The sequence below is a fragment of the Salvia hispanica genome, chromosome 6 (assembly GCF_029641045.1).
Source record: "Salvia hispanica isolate PSC_SH4W2 chromosome 6, Shi_PSC_v1, whole genome shotgun sequence".
Taxonomy (NCBI): domain Eukaryota; kingdom Viridiplantae; phylum Streptophyta; class Magnoliopsida; order Lamiales; family Lamiaceae; genus Salvia; species Salvia hispanica.
In genome coordinates, this window is record NC_142697.1 from 37,310,454 (window position 1) to 37,336,412 (window position 25,959).

At 32.9% G+C, this 25,959-nt stretch overlaps 1 protein-coding gene and 1 pseudogene across 1 annotated transcript; one reads left to right on the forward strand and one right to left on the reverse strand.

The window, feature by feature from the left end:
* The first annotated feature begins 1,641 nt into the window (after positions 1 to 1,641).
* On the forward strand, positions 1,642 to 3,580 carry LOC125206780 (aldehyde oxidase GLOX pseudogene; annotated as a pseudogene).
* A 37-nt stretch (positions 3,581 to 3,617) lies between these two features.
* NRT1:2 (nitrate transporter 1:2) lies at positions 3,618 to 8,595 on the reverse strand. Its single transcript, XM_048105349.2, has 5 exons — positions 8,386 to 8,595; positions 8,131 to 8,227; positions 7,672 to 7,889; positions 4,860 to 5,300; positions 3,618 to 4,793 (listed from the first exon to the last, which is right to left on the reverse strand). The coding sequence occupies exons 1-5, from the start codon at positions 8,386 to 8,388 to the stop codon at positions 3,831 to 3,833; spliced, it is 1,722 nt and encodes a 573-aa protein (XP_047961306.1). The 5' UTR covers positions 8,389 to 8,595; the 3' UTR covers positions 3,618 to 3,830.
* Between the last annotated feature and the right edge of the window lie 17,364 nt (positions 8,596 to 25,959).

A 25,959-nucleotide genomic window follows, 5' to 3' on the forward strand; every position in this document is an offset into this window, starting at 1 on the left:
TCAATTTCACAATTTGAATTTCATATCATAACTAGATAATTGGAATTCCATATAATTATAACATAAAATTAGGCGGCTTCATATGCTACACACACTGCTCACATACTACACACTATACGAACTGTGCATGCACACACACATACTACTCTCTCCGCCCCATTTTAAGTGACAAGTTTTTTTAAAATATCTCACTCAAATGACACATTTCTAAATACTCACTCTCTCTTCTTTTTTTTATCTCTCTTTTTTTTTTCTCTATTTACTTAAAAAAAATTCTACATAAAATCATGTGTCGAATTAAAAATGTCCCAGTTACAGTTGAACAACATGAGTATATAATTTTAAACAAAAAAAAAAGAATTTGAAATTAAATTATAATTCCATTTCATTTCTTATTTCGTATACCGAACACATATTAAAAATTCGTGTTACCCTTTGTTGATACTTGATACTCATCGAAAATAACATTATATGCAAATATTTGGTGGTGAAACATATAAACTTAGCTAGTATACTATTAAAGAACTTATTTATTGTTTAATGGAATTATGCAGATGAATCAACCAATCCGATGCAAAAATTATTCTCGGTACATAGTTCGATCAAAAAACTTAGAAACTTTTTTATTGAACATGTATAAATGATACTCCCTCCGTCCCAAGATAAGTGACCTACTTCTTTTGGGCACGGGATTTAAGAAATGGTATTTAAATAAGTTAAAGTGGAGAGAGTAAAGTATGAGAGAGGGAAAAGTAGAGGAGAGAAGAGAGAATAAAGTAGGTGGAGAATAAAGTAAGAGAGATGACTTTTTGCTAAAAATGGAAATAAGTCACTTATAGTGAGACACCCAAAAAAGAATACAAGTCACTTATCTTGGGACGGAAGGAGTAGTACTTTAACACCTATTCTAAAATTTTGATTTATGTATCAACGATAAAAATATACAGAGTATTAATTAGTTAAAGTACAACTATCATGAATTAAAATGTGATAAGCTAATTTAATCCATATAGTAGTATATTTCATAGCTACTCGCATATGCAGAACAAGATGGATCTGGTCTAATTCAAATATAGTGATGGAAATATACCACATTAATGTCCAATTAAAGATGAAAATATACAATACAAATTCTATCATACAAATACTCCATAAAACTTTAAAAAGAAGATAATTAAAGGATTTTTTTTTATTAGATCAAGGATATCCATTGACAGAAGTAGGGACTATTCCCCATATAATCCTCTGATCATTTAATTAAGAATCGACAAATTCTATGCTAGTGAGACCACACTCTTTGAATCAGAGAGAAAGGGATGTTTTGCATTGAATCACTTAAATATTATTGGATGTTCACACTGAATTACTTTTATGCATGCATGCATGCCTTGATATTATCGCTATTTTTCACTTTAATGCACAGTATCAATTATGCAGTAATAATGAATTTGATATCGAAATGATGTCAATTCTCATATATTAGAATCAATTATAGTAATAAAGAATTTTGAAGTAGTTTCGCACAGTGAGGGAATCGCAACACAAAAAATAACTCACATTAATAACACGATTATATTTATAGACAAAATCATTCCAAAAGGAATAGATTACGATATAGCCAATCTTGAATTTAGGATTTCCATTCACCATGAATTCCGCCCACAATATTTGCAGTGATCAAAATCAAGAAACAAGCCTCAAGAAACCTCTTCAATGGCGGCCAAGAATCTCTCTCTACATTCCCTCTTCTCTCTCCTCATCCTCCTCTCTCTCCACCCTCCAACGTCATCCCAACTCCACCGCAACTACTCCTCCACCTCCCTCCTCCGCCAGCAAATCTCCCACTACTCCACCGTCCCCGGCGGCGGCGAGTGGATGCTTCTCCAGCAATCAATCGGCGTATCCGCAATGCATATGCAGCTTCTCTACGACAACAAAGTCATCATCTTCGACCGCACCGATTTCGGCCTCTCCAACCTCACCCTCCCGCCGGGGGAGTGCCGCGGAAACGACGAGGCCGTCCCCGTCGACTGCTCCGCGCATTCTCTCCTCTACGACGTCACCACCAACACCTTCCGCCCGCTCATCGTCCAGACCGACGTCTGGTGCTCCTCCGGCGCCCTCAACGCTGACGGAACCCTAATCCAAACCGGCGGATACCACGCCGGCGATCACAAAATCCGCCTCTTCATGCCCTGCACCTACGGCCAGTGCGATTGGATCGAGCTGAAGCAGAATTTGACCGTCCAGCGATGGTACGCCTCCGATCAAATCTTACCGGACGGCCGCATCATCATCCTCGGCGGGAGAAGAGCTTTCAGCTACGAATTCTTCCCCAAAAATGAATTCACCGCCACCGTTAGGTTTCCGTTCCTCAAAGAAACCACCGATCCCAAGGAAGAGAATAATCTTTACCCCTTCCTCCACCTCTTGCCCGACGGAAACCTCTTCGTCTTCGCTAACCGCCGCTCCGTTTTGTTAGATTACAACAATAACAGAATCGTCAGACAATTCCCGCCGATTCCCGCCGAGAAGAGGTCGTATCCGGCTACCGGATCCTCCGCGATGCTGCCGCTGAAGCTGACGGGGGGGAACGATTCTGTGGCGGTGGATGTGATGGTTTGCGGCGGCGCGTGGGGTGGATCGTATTTGAAGGCAATGAGAGGTATATTCAATTTGGCGGCAAAATCATGCGGGAGGATCCGGGTCACGGATCCGGACCCGAAGTGGGAGATGGAGGACATGCCGATGGGTCGGGTCATGGCCGACATGCTGCTTCTCCCAAGCGGAGATGTGATCATTCTAAACGGAGCGGCCCGGGGCTCAGCCGGGTGGGAGTGCGCGTCTGACCCGGTGTTGAATCCGGTGATGTACCGACCCGACGAGCCAGACCCGACCCGGAGATTCACGGTGCTCAACCCGACGACGATCCCGAGGCTGTACCACTCAGCAGCCACGTTGCTGCCAGATGGCAGCGTGTTAGTGGGCGGGAGCAACCCGCACGTGAGGTACAACTTCACAGGCGTGGAGTACCCCACGGAGCTGAGCCTGGAGGCGTTCGCGCCGCCGTATCTCGGCGCGGCGTACTCGCACCTCCGCCCTTCGATCCTGTCGATAGAGGGGCCCGCAGACGGGGTCGTATCGTACGGTCAGCAATTCGCCATCAGCTTCGGGCTGGGGCTGTTTCAGGATGTGGCGAGGTGCATCGTGACAATGGTGGCCCCCTCCTTCACCACGCACTCGTTCGCGATGAATCAGAGGCTGCTCGTGTTGTACATTGAGAACGTGCAACAGCTCTCTTCCTTCGATTATAAGGTCACCGTGCGCGCGCCGCCAAATGCCAATGTTGCCCCGCCGGGTTATTATATGCTGTTTGTGGTGCACCAGGGCGTACCATGTCATAGCGTTTGGCTCAGAATTAGCTGAGCCGGTGCTAAATGAGTAAAATGTAAAAGTAGGAGGACTGATGTGGAAATATTTTGTTTCTGCCGATTTTTGGAAGATGATGATAAGAAAATTCATGTTGTATTTCACTGCCATCTTGCTTCTCCTTTTCCCTTAAATTTTTATAAAAAGTATTGTTTTTTATAATGCTCATTTCATAAATAACAGGGAACTCAACAATGTGCCGAATCAATTTCCATTTCAAGATCAAGAAACTGATTATTATACAAGTGCTAAATGAAAACATTTGCAACATTAACAAAAGCAAAAAAAAAAAAAAAGTCAGAGTATGTAAAATGATCTCCTTCACTGCTTCAAGCAAGTCATTGGATTCATATTTACATACTCTAAACAAAATGACCAAAATTTGAGTTTGTTCGAAAATGCTACTTGTTTGATCCAACGGATCTGTATTTGTACCTTGTAGCCCAAAAGAGATAGTGCAAGAAATTCAAGCCACTAAGCACACACAAGAGCCAATAGAATCTCTCAAGGTGGTAACGATTGATGTTGTTGCCTGAGAGCCAAGATTTGTGGGTTGAATCGCCTGTCACATTGTTGACAATCGACGTGATGACAGAGCTTAGGTAGTATCCGACGGCTAGCGATGCGAAAGAGAGGGACGTCGCTAGGGATCTCATGGCGGGAGGCGCCTCTGTGAAGAAGAACTCTAGTAGTCCGGCTAGGGTGAAGAGGTCGGCTGATCCGAGGAATAGGTACTGGAACGCGATCCATAAGAACGTTAGAGGTAGGGGTTTGGTCGAGTCGATCAGCCCTGAGGAGGTCGCTACTCTCTTGCGTTTGATCTCCACTAGCGCGGCCACGGCCATTGCCACTACCGAGAGGATTAGGCCGACACCAATTCGTTGTAGATGGGTGATCCCTGACTCGGACTTGGTTAGTCTGCGAGCGAATGGGATGATGGTGTGGTCGTAGAGGGGTGCGAGGATCATGATGAAGACGACCGGGAATACAGGGAGGGAGGCAGGGGGGACCTTTAGGGAACCGATTTTCGTGTCCATGGTGGCGGCTTGTTGGACCGAGAAGGTGGAGAGTTGAGCGAGGCAGGCGTTGAGCATGATCGTGCAGCCGAAGATTGGGAGGACTTTTAGTACAATCTTCACTTGTTCCAGTTCTTGCACCGTGCATTTCAGCACGGTGCAAGCTGGCTTGTTCTCAACTGCTCTGTTGAGGAACTTGAGGCTCTGAGATGGAGAGTCGAATATTAGTGGTGACTCTGTTGTCTCTTTGTTGTTCTCTCCGTCGTGGAGTGTTGTAGGAGAAGGGCTCGCAGCCATGCTTGTGACCGCGTTAGTCGTGCCCGTGTTGAGCAAGGAGGCTATGAGTATCTGTTGCACACAGTTTAGTTAGTTATAATCATGATTCATGGATGGACTTGTCAAAAAAAATGTTACCTTGGATATTGTTGTGAGAGGGCTTCCTTGAGGGATCTTGTTCCTGTAAAATTTGGAGCCAGCTAGGAAGATTGGAATAGACAACAATATTGTGAGTGTGGAGATTCCGAACCCCCATTGCCAGCCTTTGTTATCTTCGATCCAAACGACAAGGGTGACCGCGATGAGGGCACCAAACGACAGGGAAAATACGAAGTAATTGAAAAAGGAGGATCTATGCTTCCTTCCCTGTGGGGTGCTCTCGTCGAACTGCTCTGCCCCGTGGGGAGGTAACGAGCCCTTGATGCCACCAACGCCTAGAGCCACCAAGTAGAGGCCTAAGAAGAGCATTGCAGCCTTAGCACCATGAACTTGCCGGCAAGGCGAATCCAGGCTTCCGGCCTCACATTCTGGTGGTTTTAAGGAGCTTGATTGTGCTTGCACAGTGAGTAGTACTAGGCCCTGTTCACATTGGCAAATACCAACAATATTAAAGATAGAAGTAACACTAAGAAAGACATAACAATAAATTAAAGGTCCAAATACAACAAAATCTACGGACTATAACCTTTTGAATTTCAACTGGTACTTAGGTAATTCTTTTGGGCTTCAAATGGCAACTATTTTTAATATGCGGTACGCCTATTTTAAACTACTACAAGTGGAGTTTTGCTTTTATATAAAAGTAAGCACATATTCTTGTCGAGATAAAAAGAAGAAAAAAAAGAAGAAAAAAGCAGCACATATTATACATACCATGGGATAGTACACACAATAATGCATCTTTAATCTTTGTCAATATGAAATGTGATGTAGACTAAATGCTGGTCATCAAGTTAAGAAAAATTATCTTGACCCTCTTTGATAGAGATAATATAGCATGAATTTATATAGATTTTGTTAGTGTACTAAATACTATCTTTATTCATGTATACAAATGACTTATGTTGGTGTTATCAGTATGTTAATAATATGTATCGATGACATGTACACGTACACGTCGTTGTCATCACATATCACTTATAATAGGTGCCACAGAATATCATTACAAAATTTTGCATGATAAATTTCATAATTATTAAAATAAAAGTATAAAATACATTACACAACATGACATGTATTTATGAGTATTGATACATAAACATCATGTACATGTCACCAAACAACGTGCGCGTGGCGTAATCTAACAACCATCTGAGTGAGAGCCACGTGTGCACAAAAAACACTTTCATGAAATTAATAACGCTATCTTATAAATTATGAACCAATCAAGAAATTGCATTCTAAAACATTTAATGCATGTAATTAGCATTATTTATGATAAAGTGATTTTCAAATTTTCTCAAAGTCAGAGAAATGTCTGAATTACGTGGTGCATAGGGAATGTGAAGATATTATGGACTAGTGGCGAGAAGACATTGGTTAAGAGATTAGGTTTTATGGCACATAAATGTTAATATTGGGAAGCAAAATATTTTCAAACTTCAAATCAAGGGTCGAGAAAATGAAGTTTGTCTTTTTGTCTTAATGTGACAAACCTAAAATATAAAATAAGAAAAAGATAGGGTCAATTTTAATCCTAGTTGTACCTAAATGCATTGCATGCAATTAATGAATGCCATTCGCCGCTTTTATTTATCATCTTTCAGTTTATTTTAAATAAAAGGTAATGCTAAATTATACTTTCACATCTCTAAACGTATTACTACAAAAATAGATTTCTAAAAAACAACACTTACATGGATTATTGCTAATATGATTATTACTTTTCTAATAGGAATTTATTAGGAAGAGGGGTAACTTTTATGATGCACAAACATAATTTCAAGATAAATAAAAAATTAAGGTCTTTCTTAATACAGTATATAACTTGAAAGGAAAAATAACTTGGTGCTATATAAATAAAGTAAAATCAAGTAAAAATAAATAAAGTATATCAATCTAAAATTCATAGAAGTTATGGTCATAGATTACTAGTTAACCTTTGTTTTTCTAAACATCTAACACCATCTATAAACATAACTAAATAACGAGATATTTCATCACAATTTTATGAAACTCATGCAATTATTCAATAGTAAAAATCAATATTTTATGAAAAAGAAATATATTTTATGACAAATTAAATTAGTGAAAAAGAACAATATTTTATGAAATTTTAATTTGGGTAGAAATTTTTTTTATTATAGCCGGAAATTGTAGTTGAGTAGGATACCATAAATGTTCTCAACAGTTTTCATTATCGATTTATTCAACAAAAGATCACAAACTTTGGTCGTTCTTCAACTTTTTAAATAAAAAAATAAAAGCGGTTTCAAATTTAAAAACAAATTAGTCAAAAGTATAGAAAAAGAATAAAGAAAATAAAGATTGCACAAAAATCACTTGCAACCAATTAAGAAAGCATAGCAAGTTGCCAAGTGCTGTCACAACAATTTTTCCAACTTTCCTCAAAGAATTTGTTCTGCAAATTACTTAATTTACAAGATTCATGAATTAAATTTAATTCATATATAAAAGCAGCACCAATACCAATTCCTAAATATAATCACAAATCTTTCATGTAAAAGAAAAAAAAAATTATATTTACTATGTTGGCAATTTGACACAAAGGCACCATACACATTAATGAAATGGAGTAGCATTTATTTTCGAAATATACTACTCCCTACTAAGCTATATCCAATCTCTTCACATTTCCCAACAAAAATTGATTTCGGTGGGCGTTAATTGATATACAGACAACTCCTAAACAGCTAAATTTTGTGACATCACGAAATTAAATTTATCTAGCATTTAGAACAAAATAAAATAAAAAAGGAGACAAAATTACCAGAAATTCGATGAGTGCACTGATTGAAAATATTTGGTATGTGGTGAAGAAGGCATCTGACAAGAAGCCGCCAAGCAGCGCCAGCAGAAACGCCGTTCCCATAAAATTCGTAACGGCGTTTGCCGATCCAGACGGCGTAAAATGCATGTATTGCGCAAGGTACAACACCAAGTTGCTCGCATTCGCCAGAAACGCCAAATTTTCCAACACCTCCACAACTGCCCACATTTTTTATTCATAAAATGAAAAATACATGCAGTAATGAGGTGATTGATTATACAGTAGAAAAATACATGTCACAAAAAAAAAAATCACAATTTCCTATATATCTTTGGGTTCAATAAAAGAAAAAGTTTTACAACCGCTAAAAAGCAATTTGTTGGTTGAGAGATCATGAGAGAATTCCCATCCCTTTTCACAGTATTTCTGTGTGTGTATGAAAGAGAGAGAGAGAGGTACCCAAAACGAAGGAGGCAGCAAGCATGCCGCCATGTCTGTGTTTGGCAGCTGGTTTTCCTCTCCAATCAACATAGCCATGCCACGTGTTCTCCACCTCCTGCTCATCATCTATTAATCATTAGATTCCGACATAAATTGAACAAAATCATCATACTATGATTTTCAGTGCATAGATTTGTCCGAGTGAACAAGTATGAAAAAAAGGGATTCATTTTTTTATTAAAACATTTTGGGAGAGAAAAAGGGGACTCATACCATTACTTATTTCTCTTCTCTTGTGCACTCTAAGTTGAAAGAGTTGGAAGGAAGGATCGATCCTCTATATGGAGAGTTATATATGTGTGTATGTATATATAAGACTTAAGAGAGAAGGTGAGAAGGAAATCAGGTGGAGAGATGATTTTTGAGAAATTAGGGAAAAAGGGTCCAACTCAAGAAGATGGCCCAAGTCCCTTTAAGCAAATTTCTATCTCCTAGAAATCATTTTTATAATGTGATGAGATGCAAATAACATTTAAATTTGTGGACTAGTGTTCACACCATGGCAAATTCCTTTTGTGTAATTTTGGTGGTCCACAACCTCTTATACAATAAATTTTTAAACCCCCCCATGATTTACACTTTCTCACGTGTCACTAGGATACATTTGAATTTTATTTCCAGTATAACAGGTAATCAATCTGTCTAATAATTTTATTCACAAAATAGAATTAGATTAAACATCATAATAATAATAGTGAGATCGAACTCGAGATACTTTTGAACTTATATAAAAATGAAATAGTTTAAGATAAAAATTTAAAGATTTTGTGGAATCATCTTGTTGGCCATTTGATTGAGGGTCCATTTATCTAGTTGTTTTTTGAATGATAATTATTCCCAAAAATACTATCCAAATTACTAAAGTGATTCAAATGAGATAGCTAGTAACAATGATGTCTTATCCAAATAATTAAGTTGAGTGGTGGGAAAGGCCAAAATTTTCGGTGTTTGTCAAGTATTTACATGTTATATATAGAAAAAATCAGGAAAAAATGACAATGTACGTTTTTCCAATATATACTCTACAAATTTCATCACTATTTTAGTATCATGTCCAATTTTGTTAAATAATTAAATTCTTATCGAGAATAGTCGGTGTTTATGTATATCCCAATCCTAATTAATTACCTCCACTATCGATATTTTACCCCCAAGAAAAACTCCATCCTTGTTGTGGTGGCATCCAGAACACTAAATTAAGTTATTAGGCGTAAACTTGAAAGATGACGGATTTAATTAGAAATTACTTATCAGCATTGCTTAGGCTGCATTAAAGTCAAAATGTAATGAAATTAACCTCTTTTATAAAGATTCTAAAAAGTACATTTAACTCAACTAATTAATTATGTTTTATAGCATACAGCTCATTTGTGAATTGGTATTTCACTTTCGGGCATGCTTATATGTGTTGTGACAAAAATATGAATCACAAAAAGATAATTTCTTCATATATATACAGTTAATGGCCTAATGGGTATTGTTCCATCATAGAATTTTATTTATGAATCTATAGTATCATATTCGCTAACTTTTACCCAATTTGACGATAATTTGGTTTATAACATACTAATACACATTTTTGTATGTTTGTAATTGCAAAAGTCTATGTATTAATATAGGAGATAAGAATTTTCTAGTGGAGAAGAGATGAAATTGATTAAAGGGAGCATCAAATCCTTACTGTAAATCTGTAATTAAGAAAAAGAGGTTATGATACCTTTGTGACGTTTGACCAAAATAAAATGGATATTAAATGTGAAAGCGTTGATGCCCTTATTTATGGCATATTGTGAATCAGTTCTATCGCAGAAATTTGGCCCCGTTGAAATAAGTGATAGCTCAGTCAACTTGCCTTAGTTTTATAGATGAACATATTAATAAATAGGAATTGTTTCTTTAAATCTTAGGACACGCGTTGCATCAGGACCTCTTTAGATTAATCTTGACTTATCACAAGGAGGAATCCTTGATGATTATGGAGGATAAAGAATTAATAGTAATTTGAGTCCACATTTTATTGTACTCCATATACAAAATGAATACTAATCTACTTATATCTCTTTAAAATGGAGGTTCTTATATTTATATATTATGAAAATTTTATTTCAGTTTTTGCAAGTTTGTGTTTTTTAAAGATCCAAAGACAAAAAGTTGAGTACATTAGGGGAAAAAAATATAAAAATAAAAATAAAATGCTTTACTAAAAGTTGAGAAGAGATAAAAAAAAATGGATTAAAATAAGATTAAATATTTTACAAGAAAATAGAAAAGCTAAAAATTTTAATGTATAAAAGAATAATTAAAATGCTTAAAATCAAAAAAGACAAAAAAAAGTTTGGAATAGTTAATATGCTATGCAGGAATATTTGAACTCGCACCTTGTATGTGTGCGAGTGGTTTAATATAAAATAAAGTTTATAATGAGAGATAACATGAATCCTTCATTGTCACTAATTAGTTACGTGAATTGTGCATTAATTTATGAATCAATTGTTTTACACGTAAAATATTAAAGGTCGCTATATATTATACTTCCTCCATCCACATTCAAATATTCAATAGTTTTAGTTTTATACTTTTGGTTCGTCTACAAGAATTAGATATTTTTCATTAATTTTTACAAATTTATTTCACTAATGAGGTGCATGGGCATCATTCTAGGGTCGATATTTATAATACTTCCTCGGTTCCTCCATCCATATTCAATAGTTTCTTGTAAAAAAAACTACTCTGTACATTATATATTTATCTTATAAAGTGTACAAAACTACTTAGCAGGTGTTTTAAGTCCACCCGTGTCCATCGGTGCATTTATGAACCGACATTTTTCCGCGTCGCACATTCCGTCAAACATAAACCGTACATAATATTAGGACGGACAAAAAAAATCCAAACCGCATGCGTTAATAGCTATTAAATACTCTAGCAATATACGTCACGGGTATACGACTGATCTCTCGTTTTTTGCGCCAAAATTTAAAAAGAAAAACAAATAAAAAAAAAAAACAAAAGTTAGAAAAGGAAATGCCGAAGGTAATAAGGTATTGATAAAAAGGAACACAAGATGGAATCTTGATTGTATTAAAGTAAAGATCTTTTTAGATCAAGTAGGTTCAAAAGCTTTGCTTTTAAACCCTACATATTTAAGCCGCCCATCACTTGCAAATCTTGCTATTGGGCAAGAACTGTGGGAAAAGCGACCGTAGATACAGTATTTTAATTAAGCTAAAGCCGTTTTATATATAAGTTCGTTTGATTTATAAAATGTTGAAATTAGCTATGTTAGTAAGTTAGTTTAATAAGCTAGGGCGATTTCCACTATATGTCATTTATTTCGCATGCATAAAGAAGATATTTGATTAATTACTACTCCATGTAATTAGGTCGGGTTTAATTTAATTAAAGGGGATTGGGTAGGTATTTCTTGTTAGAGATATTTCGAGTTTTGACTTGGGTGTGTTTCACGGGCTGAATAATTTTGTTAAAATAGGTAAATTGTAGTATTGGGCAGACGAATTGTCATATCAAATTTTATAGGTAGCATCTTAAAGAAAGATGTAAGCAATATCTATATAATTAATAACCTATACGGCTATACCATCTAGATAAGTCATTATATTGCTTGCCTTTCTACTAGTGAAGTGTTGGAAAGCTATACCTAAAATGACAGCTTAACAATATGTTCAAAAAATAAGGAATTGAGTAATGAGTGTGCTCATGATTGGTCAATTTTGAAAAGATTTTCACGTTATTAAAAAAAATATAATTAATTCAGTCATTGGTTTTCTTAATGAGTAAAAAATGAGCATAATCTATATAAGGTGACAGTATAACTAGGAGTACAACAATAGAATTACCAACGAAAATCAGATAACTAATAGCGATATCAGGACCAACGAAAATCATTTAACTAATATCAGGTCCGATAAAGCTAGGTATTGAATTTACAACATATAACAAATCTAATTAAGGGACATTAACATAGTAAACAATACAAACTCTTCAAACAAAAATATGATGATCATTAGTAACAAAAAAAAAAAAAAAAAAAAACAACCCATGAATGAAAGCAAAAACTAAACCATTAATTGTCCTGACTTGGGCACCACCTACCATAACAAAATATTGCTGACAATAGGAATTGGGCGCTACAACCCACATAAAAGATTGTCATTTGCAACTAGGTGGAGTAATTAAAAATCCAAGAAGATTTAACCAATTTACAAAGTGACGCCCTAAGAAATTGTCATACCAATGTTAATTAACTCGCTAGTCTTGGGTGACAAGAGCATACAACAAATCCAAGCCACACTCATATAAGCGACACTTGCATAGATTTGGCCGCAAGTATCACTTGGTGTCGAAAGTTGTAAATCTCATAAATCTTGAAGCAGATCTCAACAGTAAACTAGTTGAAGTCGATTTTCTCATCGCCCCATACTTGCTCCAACCAATGTCCTGTTGATCTTCATCTAACATAGCTATGCAAAACCAGTTTATCTCTCTAATGCATGATCTAGTTACACAAGAAAAGGTCTTTTTTAGACAAGAGTAATATTTTTTTATCGATTTCATTTTATTCTCAAATTAACACTTAAAATTGTCTAAAGTTTATATGTTCAAAACGGTCGAGTGATTCCTTCGAATCAAACATAAATCCAACTTTTCTGCCGTAAATAATATTTTATATATATCTAAGTCATCAAAGCTAATTAATAGAAGACGTACCAAATAATTATTATGAAGTAGAGCATACTATTGTCTTTAGTCGAGTAATGATTAGTTGCACTATTAGATTATAAGTTAACTCAATAGATCCTATTTTCGTCTTCTGATTTTGAGAGGTAGATTTACTACTGAGTTTAATATTTATATATTTTTCAAAATTTCATGAAAAAAGACAAACATGTGAAATTGAAGTCTCAAATTTAGTCACACTCAGTCACACGCAATAAGTGTCACATGGGATTCCATTCAACTTTTTGTCAATTTATTTAGATTAAACTTGCAAAAAACTTTCAAGAAAATTATTCTTTTTTTATCATTTTCAACAGAGACCGAGCATTTTTAATTTGAATTAAGATTTGGAAATCTCAACTGATAACTACCTTGTAATATGGTTAACATTTTAGTACTATTTTAGTCTCCAATCTTGTCTTTCATTTCTGCAAATACAAAGTTAAAAATATACACTTCACAATCTACTTAAAAAATAGATTTATACTCCCTCCGTCCCAGTTTAAGAGTTACATTTTGCCATAAAAGTCCGTCTCAGTTTAGGAGTCACATTAGACTAAGTTTATCAACGACCTAGTTGGGTGCCATGTCATAGTTTTCCATTTAAAAATTAAAAAAATTTAGAATGGTGACCTCTCTCTCACTTGGACCTCGGTCGGCCGGTTGGTGAAATGAGACCAGAGGTCTCCTTCCTCATTTATCATTTCAACCAATGAGAGTGTCAAATGGTATAATCTCATTGGCTGAAAAATAATTTATTTAAAATATAAATATCTTTTACATTTTATGTTAAAAAATTATAAAAATTATACCAAAATTTATGATTTTTCATCCTTTACAAATAGAGACCACATTTGCTATACTTTTACATACCAAAAAAATTTCATTTTTCTCCATATATAATTCTTCTTCTTTGATATAATTTCTTGTTTTTTTAGTATTGTTTATTCTTCACCATATGTTTTGAGCACCAATTACATATCTTCAATTGCATATTTCAATAAAATAGTTTTAATTTTTTATTTGTTTATTTTTATTTTGTCATTTATTGTATTTTTTTTATAATTTTGCAAGATTAAATATTTCAAGTAATAATATTATCATAAAAAATAATGTATATATATAAAATAGTGTGGTTGGGTGGTCATTGATAAACCTTTAAAAATATGAATGGTTGGGTTGGATGAATATTGATGATGTGGAAGAGATAGAAATTAATAAAATATTGAAAAAGTGGTTGGTTGGGTTGGGTTGAGTGGTTGCTGATAAACATGATCTTAGAATCTTCCATATTTGGACATAAAATTTTACCTCATTATTCATCAAAATTACACCCAAATGTCATTATTTACATAAAAATAAAAAATAAAAAAAAAGAAAAATCCAAAATTCAAACCATCTCACTTTCCACTAACTCACTTCATTTATTACACACTCCACCATCCCACTTCATTTATTACACACTTCAGCAATTTCTTAAAACTCATACCTTAACTACTTGACATTCCTAAACCGAGACGGAGGGAGTAGTATATAATATTTTTTCAAATAACTTATATTAATTTAACTGAACTTCTGTATAACCTACTCGCATAATACGGCAACCAATTATACAACATTCATAGGATATTAAAATTATGATAGAACCCAAAGTGAAAAATACTACTACTGTGTTTTGTTTTTATATACACGAAACTAATTTTTCTAGCCATTTAAAATTAAAATGACTAAAATATCCTTTGATTTTTCAATAACGGTAAACAAATTTCTTTTTTCTTATTGACTTTTTATAGAAAATATATTTTTCAGTTGTTATGCGGTTGAAGAAATCCAAATTCTCAAGGATTATACATCAATAGGTACACATTAATGTATGTTATGAGGAACGAATGTTAAAGTATGCATATTTTTTTAAATTAATTTATGCTGTAAACGATACAGTCCAGCTCTCGACGACACGATTTCGTTTCTTATTCGATACATGTTATATTATATAGTTTCTGGAATATTTTAATTATGTTTACTTAATTAGCAGGTACTTTGCTCACGCATGAAGACTTCTTGAATTATTTTTATTTTTGTTAGAGGTGAATTTCTTAGTACTTCTAGTCAATTGATGCTCCGAAATATGAGTAACTAATAAATTATGAAAATAGTCAGAAGTTGTCGGCCTCATCTGCAACGATAATTTTAATTAGATTAGTCGGTTGGTCTTCTATTCCTCTAATATAGTAGTAGCATTTTCTAAAATAATGTACAAGTATATAAATATATATGGATGATTAGTCATACGTATCTGTGTCTTATCAGTTACTCCCTCCGTCCACGAATAGAAGTCTCGTTTTTTCCATTTTAGTATGTCTATGAATAAGAGTCTCGGTTCATTATTACCATAAATGATAAAAAGACCCAACATTCCATTAATTCATTCCAATCACGTACTCATTTAAAACTAATATATACAAGTGAGACCACTATTCCACTAACTTGCATCCACCCATTTTTCTTAACATTTCTTAAAATCCGTGTCGGATAGAAATATGACTCCTATTTGTAGACGGATGGAGTAGGAGTATATAGATATTCATACGTACCTGTGACTTATCACTTAGGAGTATATGGTTCCTCCATCTGCTATTATGAGTCTCATTTTCTAATAGCATGGGTTTTAAAAAATATTTAAAAAGGTGGATGAAAAAAAGTGGTGAATATAGTTCAATTGTTTAAATTAATTTTAAATGAAATGGGAGTGAAATGAGTTGAAACTTTATTACCATTTATATTTTTATAGTAAGTTGAGTCAAAAAATTTGGCATGAAGATTAAGAAATTGTGTTGAAAAAGTAGAAGAGATGAATAAAGTAGGAAAGATAAAAAGAGAGTTAAGTAGGCGATGGAATAAAGTAAAAGTGATTGAATATTTTATTTTTTGTCAAAAAAGGAAATGACTCAATTTAGTTGGGATATCCCAAAAAGTAATACAACTCAATTTAATTGGGATGGAGAGAGTAAAAAAATATCCAGGAGTCCTATATATGGACAGACTAAAATGAAAAATGAAACTTCTGTTCGCGGCCGGTTCGCGGCCGTTATCTTTAAGAGCCGTATTTAATCATTATAGAACTATTTTTTGCTTTCGTATTCTACCATATATAGTAATTCATCCTGTTAGAAATATAAGTCAAAACATTATTTTTAATAAAATAAGATATATAAGCTTATGAGTAAATTTAAATTTTCTGACAGAAAAACAAAAGTCAGAGCTAGACAGCACATATAATCGTATTGTTATAATTTATAAATAAGAATAAGCATAGTATACATCGACAAACAATATAGGCATATATGAAATTGTATGTTGAGGTGGAAGTAACACGATAATATATATATGCAGCGATCAATCATAATCCGTAGTTAATGGATTCATTAAAACATAGAAGATGGGTTCCACCATGTCGCTTTCCGTTAGAAATTGAAAACAAAAAAGTCTTCTGTTCGCCACGTGACGATCTCCATTGACGCCGCCGTGTTGCTTGTCACGAAAATTACCATTCATATGTAAACATTAAAACTATTTTTTTTTATTGTAATTTTTGGTTGAGAATCTTGAGATGGAATATATTCCAATTTGCTTCTGTTATGAAACTTTGGAATAAAATTCAATTTTAAGTTCATATTAAGAATATTTATAAGTATTAAGATTTAGAGTGAACTACATAAACGGTACCTGATCTTTCACTTTCGCACATAAACAGTATCTGGTCTTTATTTTATATCATTTTTGGTACCTATTAATCACATTTTTGGTACCTAATGCAATTTTCACCCCAAAATACCCTCTAAACAAATTCATTTTTCCATTTGTGTCATAAAGGGTATTTTGGGCATTGACAAAACTAGTACCAAAAATGATATTATAATACCTTCTCTCATTCTCCCCACTCTTTATACTATTATTATTAATCAATATTAATATTATTATTTTGATGTTATAAATTAATAATTAATTTATTTTTTAATATCATTTAAATATTTTTAATCATAATCATAATTATACTTATAATTATGTTTAAATATTATAATAATAATAATATTGTTATAATAGTAATAACTAGTAGTAATTAATAAATAATAATAATTATTTTATATTAAATTAATAACTAATCAATATAGTCTTAATCAAAATTTAAAATTGTGAATTGTATTCATAATGATAAAGAGTTGGGCATTTTTAGTTAGGTGTTTCAACCTTAAAATGAGTATAAATAATTAATTAAAAATATTCAATTGATTTAATTATTTTAAATAATTAATTTAATTAGGTGTTTTGTTATTGATTTATATTATCAATGCAATTAGATGAATGTATAAAACACTAAAAAAAAGAAGAAAAAAAAGAGAAAAGAAAAAAGAGGAAACATAAACTAAGGAAAAAAAGAAGAAGAAGAAAAGAAGATAAAATACTAAAAAGAAAGAAGAAAATGAAAAAAAAGAAAGAAGAATAAACTAAAGAAGAAAAACAGAAATAAGAAAGGAAGAAAAAAAAATCACATATTTGGTTCTATTTAATTGAAATTCCAAAAATATCCTCCATAACAAAAAAATCACATGTTTGGTACCTAAGGTTATTTTTGTCATGGGGTACCAAAAACGATATAAAATAAAGATCAGGTACCATTTATGTGCGAAAGTGAAAAATCAGGTACCATTTATGTAGTTCACTCTAAGATTTATAAAAAAAAATCCGAATATATAATCATATTTTAAGCCCCGATATTTGGGTCTAGCTGCAACACCAATCTCCCTCCATCCCACTCTAAGTGGAGCATTTGTATTCTGACACGAGATTTTATGTAGTGTTATTTTGTGAGTTAAGCGGAGAAAATGAAGAGTAAAGAGAGAGGGAAATAGTAGAGCAGGTAAGATAAAATCACTAGACCCAAATAACACTACATAAAATCTCATGTCAGAATACTTAAAGTTGTTATTTAAAGGAATGTGAATCACTTGAGATATGACGGAGGGATCATTTAAAGTGATATTTCCTAAAAAATAAATGGTTCACTTATAGTGGGACGGAAGGGATGGAGTATGATAAAACTAAAATTTGGATTTTTCAAAAAATAAATTACGAAGGGTAAATGAGAAGAAACAAAACGGCAAAATATCCTTGATAGTGAAAATGGTAAAATGGAAAAGAAAATGTTTAAAAGTGGAATACTACTAATGTTTAATGAATGGAAACCTTAATTCAGAGACATCCGATGCAATTTAATTTCGTAAAATATCGAAAATATATATTATGCATTTATTAGAGTACTAATTTTTTTGCCCATTCTAAATGCATACTTACTTATTTCGTGTGATTTCCATGCTAGTATAGAGGGACATGGACATGATTAAACAATTGTGCACCTCGAATAATGAGGTGTATCATCTTCATCACAAAAAAGAATCTGTCTTACTAAATTTTCAATATTGGTGACTGGTAAGATATAGTTCCAGAGAAACATGGTGATTGATGCTTCCATACTGAGAATATATACATATATTAATTAAAACATGAGGATGAAAATGCAAGAAAATGGTAGTCGCCATAAGATATGATTAGGGGACCCAAAGATATGGATATATGTGGAACCAAGAAGATTTCGTTCAATTCATTTTATGTGGCTTATGAGAACTAGATTTAAGAATAAGAATATATAGAATATTTCTTCCAGAAGCTCCTATCTTGATAATTGCTAAATACTCGAAATTATGGGTGTTAATCGGACTAGTCCATCAAATTTTGGATTATTCCTCTCAAATTACAGGTAAATTGATTGTAGTTAAATTTTATGAGATCAGAAATATAAAATCCTAACTTAAATGTGAATTCGTGTTTCGGGCTAGCCCAACAAACTAATAGGACTAAGAATTTAATATTTATACTAATATATATAATTACGGGGGTACTGAAGTATCAATGATATCAAATATAACTCGAACACAGTCAAATACTAATATTAATATAAAAGCTAAAAAAATAAGACATTGGATAGGAATAATAACGTTAAAACTTGAGTTATCGAATGATTTAGCACATAAATACACTATGAGGAATAATAGCATATTAAACCAAATAGTACTAGTACTACTATTTAAAGTTGTAAAATTAAAATAAAAAAATAATCATATTTTGATAAATTTTAAAGTAAGTTTTAGAAGTCATAAAATTTCTCATAGTGAACTTCAATTTTCAATTTGTATATTTATTTATATTATGTATGGAAGAGTTTTTTATTTTATTTTATTTTATGTATAGTTATTCTTCTTATTAAAATCATTACCAAATTAGTTTCAAGGTAAATAAGAAACAATAATAGTTGTATTGTATCTAAAGCCAATTCAGCAGGCAAGTAAATTTGGTTTTAAGTTAGTTTTATTGGGATTGCAGGATAATTGGGTCCGAGCGAATTGAACTCAAATATTATACGATAAAATTTATAACCCTAACTTGATTCATATTGCGGCTACTTGGATTAGCCTACGAATTTTCAAGTTGTATCATCCTACTCAAAATCATAAAATTTACACTAATATTTTCTCTATTTTCCCTTCGAGAATCTATAAAGTTGCACTAATATAATATTCCCGACTATTTATTGGGGGGTTTTCCATGTTGTAAGTATTCAATGAAAAAAATCAAAAAAAGGTACGTATTCAAAGAATTTAATCCAAGTATGGAATTTTGTCTCTGTTTATGCTACACTCGATATGGACTAATTGCAATGCATGCATTTCTTTGTAATTAATGTTAATAAATGAAAAATATAAATCCATAACACTAAATGCATCATGTAAGTAATAATTACGATATAAGAATGAATAATGAAGTTAATAAAAGATATCGTAATCCAACACTCAGCCTGTCACTTTATAAGAGTTTCAACTTTCAAGAAAATAAAAATGTAACCACATGTTTTACATATGGAGATTATTCCTTCAATTCGAGTCATAAAAAATATGTTTCGTATCATATAAGGCTCTTATACATACACGCGTAACATATGCGTATAATCGAATGGGAAACCAATAAAAGTTAGGTGACTAAATAATTTAACCAGTACATTTGTGGATAAGTTTTTATGTGCTCATTGTATAATCGGAAAATATTTTATCGATTATCATTTTGTCAATAGGCGGTGAAATTTGTATTACTTGGATTTGTTTTTTATGATATACTCCATTGAATTGCATTTAATTTAACATTTGTTTTTAAATTTATACGAGTATGTTGGAAGTGAGGACGTTTGTCATTGTTCTCAGCTATCTAAATTTTAAATAGTGTTGGTTTAATTTATTTGGCATGACTACAAACGTTTGTGATAGTTTGAAATTTTAGAAAGATGACAAACTAGTATTCTTAATATTATGATTTATGAATGCTTATTTTGGATTTATTTATGTTTCAAACAATTGGATAACCTTTCAATAAATCACATCTTGTGCGCACGGGTTGTTAATTTTCACACGACTCTCCAGTCTCTGCTCAATTTCATTTATTACAATTTCATTTTCGTGCATCACATGCAACTTGTATTACTAGTATTTGAATTATTAATTGCAATTCCTTGAAGTTTTAATTAATGTTTTCAAACGTGATTATCGATTGTACTATACAAAGTTTGATTATAATAATTTTGACTTTTGCAAAATAACGCTCAAGCCGCAATATCAATTCTTTAAATGGCCTAGCTATTCTATATACTTCATACAAAATGTTACATGATCGAACGCGCGAGTGATTTGAATTCATGATCGACAACATTCCACCGTACTTTAACGTTTTATTTTGAACACAAAAATTAAGAGATAAGAGTGTTTTGTAAATTAACTAAAGATAGAACGTAAAGAAAAAATAAAATAGAAATTGAAAAATAGGGAGATGAAATGTGTTAATCATAAAAAATTACTCCACTATACTAGTACAATAAATTTAGCACGTTTCGCAAATAGCTAGTTGTCATAAATTTCCTTCCCAACGTAGGTATATCGCTAGTGCATCAAAAGCTTGAAGTAAACCACAAGCATTCTTCACTAAGGAAGGACAATTTATAAACACTTGATACATTATCGAAATTATAAAGACTCCAACAAGACTATGGTTTGACAGCCTTGACTTCCGATAGCCCAATTCCTTGGTCAACTTAAGTCCATAAATATGCATCAGCTGTATATAGCTAGAATGGAACAACTTCCACTATTAGCTACAAAGCATCACCTTCTTCCAGCCCACTAGAGTAGACACACGATTAGCTCCCATTCCCACACCATCTAGAATTGAAGCTTTCCCCACTCCCTTGGGCCTTGGGCACCTTTAAAGATAAATCTGCATCTCTTCTTCAACTCCAAAAAGTGAACATCACTCCCCATTACTCGATTGGAGTATATATTTCGAATCACCCACTCACTCAAACTCAATGAATTATCAAAGAAATTATCATCCCTCCATACATCAACTGCTCAACATACCTGGTCAAGCGCTAGTTAACTAATAATATACGTACAAGGCATTATTAGTAATCAGAGTATACCAGCAATAGCAACTATTAGTATATCTTTACGAGCGATAAACAATAATGCATGGTTCGATAAAGTCCTCAATTTGTTTGCTTTCTTCTTTATGAACGAGAACGGGATTGAACATATAAATACTACTCATGTAAGCATTATTATCATACGATCTTACTAATAATTAAGTTATTTTATTTACATCTATGTCTACACTCGTAAAAAAGCTGAAAAAGAAAATTAACATATAAAACAAAATAAAATACTACTATAATAATAATGTCCATATCCGAAAACAACACTACTCTACGACTAAAAATAAAATAACAAATTTTGTTGATTTTCTTAAATAATTAAAATGACATTGTCAAACCTCCGATTTTTTTATTTATTAATTAGTAGTAGTTGAAATAGAACCTCTTATTAACTTTGTTAACGTGGCTGCATATATAGCAACTCAATTAAATTAACTATTCTCCCTATATATAAATCCCTCAATTAATTTTGTAGCAAAGGTATAAATTTTGTGATCCAAAAGTCAACAAAATTCATATATATGTCGCTTGAATAAGTTCATTTATCAATTACTAATTGACAGCAAATGATATTTGGCTCTAAATAATAAACTACTACTTACATAGCATAAATTTAATCAAGACCAAGTTTAATGGAATCAGATATTTATCTTATAGTTTGACTTAAATTTGACTTATTTACGAATGTGAAGGGGCTGATGCAAGAAAGCATGGACAATCTTTCTTCCCAAATAAATTTAATATTTTAATGGCAGGTAAGTAGTTAGATATTTAGATCTGTCTAAGTTGTTGTATAAAATACTATATATCTCATTTCTGAATTAGGGATTATTTCATAGTAATTAAATACCTAACTTTGTTTGGTAGTGGAGTACAGTACTTTTTATACGTAAATAAAGTTTGAATAGAAATCATGTTAGTACAAGCACCAATTTGTTAAGATGTTCCTACTCTTAACGAAGATAAATCTCTGTCACGTACGAAACACACTATTCTGGTGCCTTAGCTTCGAGGGTCGGCGGATTCTGTCTCTCACGACTGGCGCGGAGTTCTCTCCGTCGGCAGCAAAATAAGAATTGGTGTATTACGCAAGTAATCTTGGGCAAATTATCTCTTCATTAATTAATTCAATATGAGAGGCTCCACACATATTTATAATGTGTGGATACAATATGAAAAGATACGCTAAATCCATATAATATTTAAATCAATAATATAATAAAAGATGATCTAGACAAAATAACAAAATAATGTAAAAAAAGAGGCTCGTAACAGTACATGACCACTTGCTGATCGATTACGTGCCAAGACACGCCCAAGATATTATATTATTAATAGGGGTTGCAATTTTATGAAGCGATACGAGTTGATTAAATTTATAAGTTATCTAGTAATTTCGTGAATCCTATAGTAATTCCCATCATGAACAAAACAATTCTTTTAACACTATTTTATTGGGCAGTTGGTATTTGGGGAGAATATTTAATTGGGTTCTTGTTCTTCTATTGAGTTCGAGAAGAAGAATACGTGATAAAAAACAATAGTATTAAAAATAAAGAGTTACGTCACTAAACTCTATCATTTACCAATTTCATGAATAAAGAAAACAAAGAATCAAACTAAACCAACTAGACTTGCATTTAACAGATTGAATTATTAGAATTTTCGAGATTTCTATAATTAGAAAAACAAAAGAACTACCTAACAAATATTTTATTGATCACTTTATAAATAATACATATAAGTTAATAACACCATTTGAAGATGAGAAATAAATTAAATTCACCAGAATTTTCCATATATAGCCGAAGTGATTAATTAGATTTTATTCACCAGAATTTGCTTTCCAATTCACAGTGCATAAAGTGGTTAATCATTATGGGTTGTACTATAATTTAGTGGAAAATGTCATGTCATTTGATTATATATGGAGTATTAAAATAAGCAGTGCCAAAAAATTGGGACTCCAGTGATTATCGACACTTTTTATGTTGGTAAGAAGATTTAGACTTGTAGTCATTTCTAGAAACTTATTAAATTATTGTAGCGGTTCAAGAATCTAACAGTTATTCGATTTCAAAGTAAATTCAATTGTGAATACTTGTGTAATTTGCATGGAATTTGCAATGTCCTGAATCAGGTATGTAATAGTAGTATTTTGATGACAGACCTCATAGCCATTTCTCCCAGCTCCTTGGCTCTCGCACAGCCTTCCTCTCCGTCATCCATCTGTTAGGTTTGGTATACTGAAAAGCATGTTTCGAGCAAGTTTCGCTCGAATAGAATCTTGCTTGTATACGTAAAACTCTATAATCCACTTTTAATCCGATTCAGTATTATTCGAGCAGTTTCGCACGAATAGAATCAGTATATTATTACATTGTGTTTGCTTGTGCATTTATAAGATGTTTTATAAACATTTAAATGTATAAGAAGCAAATAAAGTCTAAGTCTTTTGCTTAGTAGACTGGTTGTGGGCGCCGTCCACTTTAAGGTAACACAGTCGGTTCTATGCAATGCTTTGCAAAAGAAAAAGAAGAATTTCACAACTCAGGTAGGCTTAGACTACCTATCGTGAAAGGTTGCAATGTCAGTCCGATTATTTCTAAGCCTTACTGAAATAAGATGACGTTGGTGTGGTATAGCACTGAATGGATCTAACAGCAAGACGTGTCTTTATGCTATCTGCTGAAAGACTAGGTCTGGATAAATAACTATTTCTTAATCTACATACGTTAGCATTGAGCATACGATATTGATTATGCACTATTTTGACTTATCAAATGGTGCGGGTTTTTCGCAACCCAATAATCCTGATATATTGGGTAGTGGTGATTAATATATAGCGGTGCTAGGATTGCTATTATGTTGAATCATGTTCGAGGTGAGTCTCGTTTGATAATGTCCTCAAGAGGAGCTCGAACAAGGTTTTATTATTCAGAAAACTGGCCAGTTGGAGTTTTATCGCTCTATGAATAATAAATAAGTGTTTCTTGCTAAGTCCACTCTTGGAATTAATAAGATGTTAATTAATTAAGTCCATAGCAGACATTAATTAATTAATGGACATTTATATCTTAAGCGCGGGAAATAAATAATATAAATAATGGAAACCCGGATTACTTGTAATCTCGGATTTGGATGGGGTGTGCAATATTACTTCTGTAGTGGCTGCTCGTAATATTCCAATATAAGCTTGTATTAAATTGCGGGTTCAATTTAATTAGTAAAAAACTAATTGGGGGAGCCCATATCCAAAACCTTCCATAGATCCATGACTGGGCCCAATATGAACTTAATATAAATAGGAGAATAAAGGAGAGACAGAAACACAATTTTATTAGTAGAAATTTTCGTTCCTCTCTAATTTTAGAGGAGCTCGAAAATTCTCTCAGCTCTCCTCCGTGAGATTTTTCTGTCTTCTTTATTTGAGTCCTAGTATTTTGATAAGATCAGCCCACCCTGATATCGGAATACAGTTCGGGAACCAGTCAGAAGATCTGTGGTCTAGTATTGAAGATCATCACGTGGAGAAGGCGCGAGCAATCGACGATTCTTTGGAGAATCAAATCGGTAACTCTAAACCATAGAATTCATGTTTAGGATTTATATTTTCTAAGCATGAATTATTTGCGTTCTAGCATGCAATTATCTGTTTAACATGTGAATTGATTAATCGCATAATCGGTCAAATAGATCCGTGTCTGATTTATTTGTTTTATACAAGTCTTCCGCTGTGCAAGGGGCACTAAACCCCAGCACCATCACCCTCTCAACCGCCAACCTAATCCCATCACCCTTCTCCTCCACCCCCCTCGCCCCCATTCGATGAGGGAGGAGGGATTCGATGGGTTTTTGGAGGAGGGAGAAGGACCCGTGAGGAGGTGGATTTTTGAGTTGGAGGCGGTGAGGGGTGTGAGGATGATAGAGAAGAGTTTGGCCATGTGGATCATTGGGATTATGTGACCCTGAGCCATTAACGATGTCAAGACAAGGGAATTCATCACAATCCATGCTTCTTGTCTTTGCTACTATTTTAGATGATCACGCCTCATTCCTTAAATTTATTCCTTTACTCACATTATTTTTACTTTTATACACCCTTTATTCACTAATACCTTGGCTATCAAATTTCGTAAATATACTCCATAACACCGCAATTATATATACTTGTATTCAATGACAGACGCAGAAATTGAAATCCATGGGGTCGAATATAATTAAAAATAATAATAAATATAATATTTATATAATTATTTTAAAAAATATTTTAGTTTAAATTTTTTATTTGCTAAATATTTGTTTATGAATTTATATTTAAATATTTTTAAACTAATCTTATAAATTTTTATTATGTTTATCAATAATTCTAAAAAAAAACAATAGATGAAATAAAAATTATCAATATTAAATCGAACATTATAAATATAATTACGGCTTTTAATTAATCTATAAATCTT

What these genes read in the sequence shown, in the direction of transcription:
- NRT1:2 (XM_048105349.2), bottom strand. An exon ending in TGCTGCCTCCTTCGTTTTGG is followed by an intron (nt 7,890 to 8,130) that starts GTACCTCTCTCT and finishes AAATGTGGGCAG; the next exon opens with TTGTGGAGGTGTTGGAAAAT. An exon ending in CTCTCACAACAATATCCAAG is followed by an intron (nt 4,794 to 4,859) that starts GTAACATTTTTT and finishes TGTGTGCAACAG; the next exon opens with ATACTCATAGCCTCCTTGCT.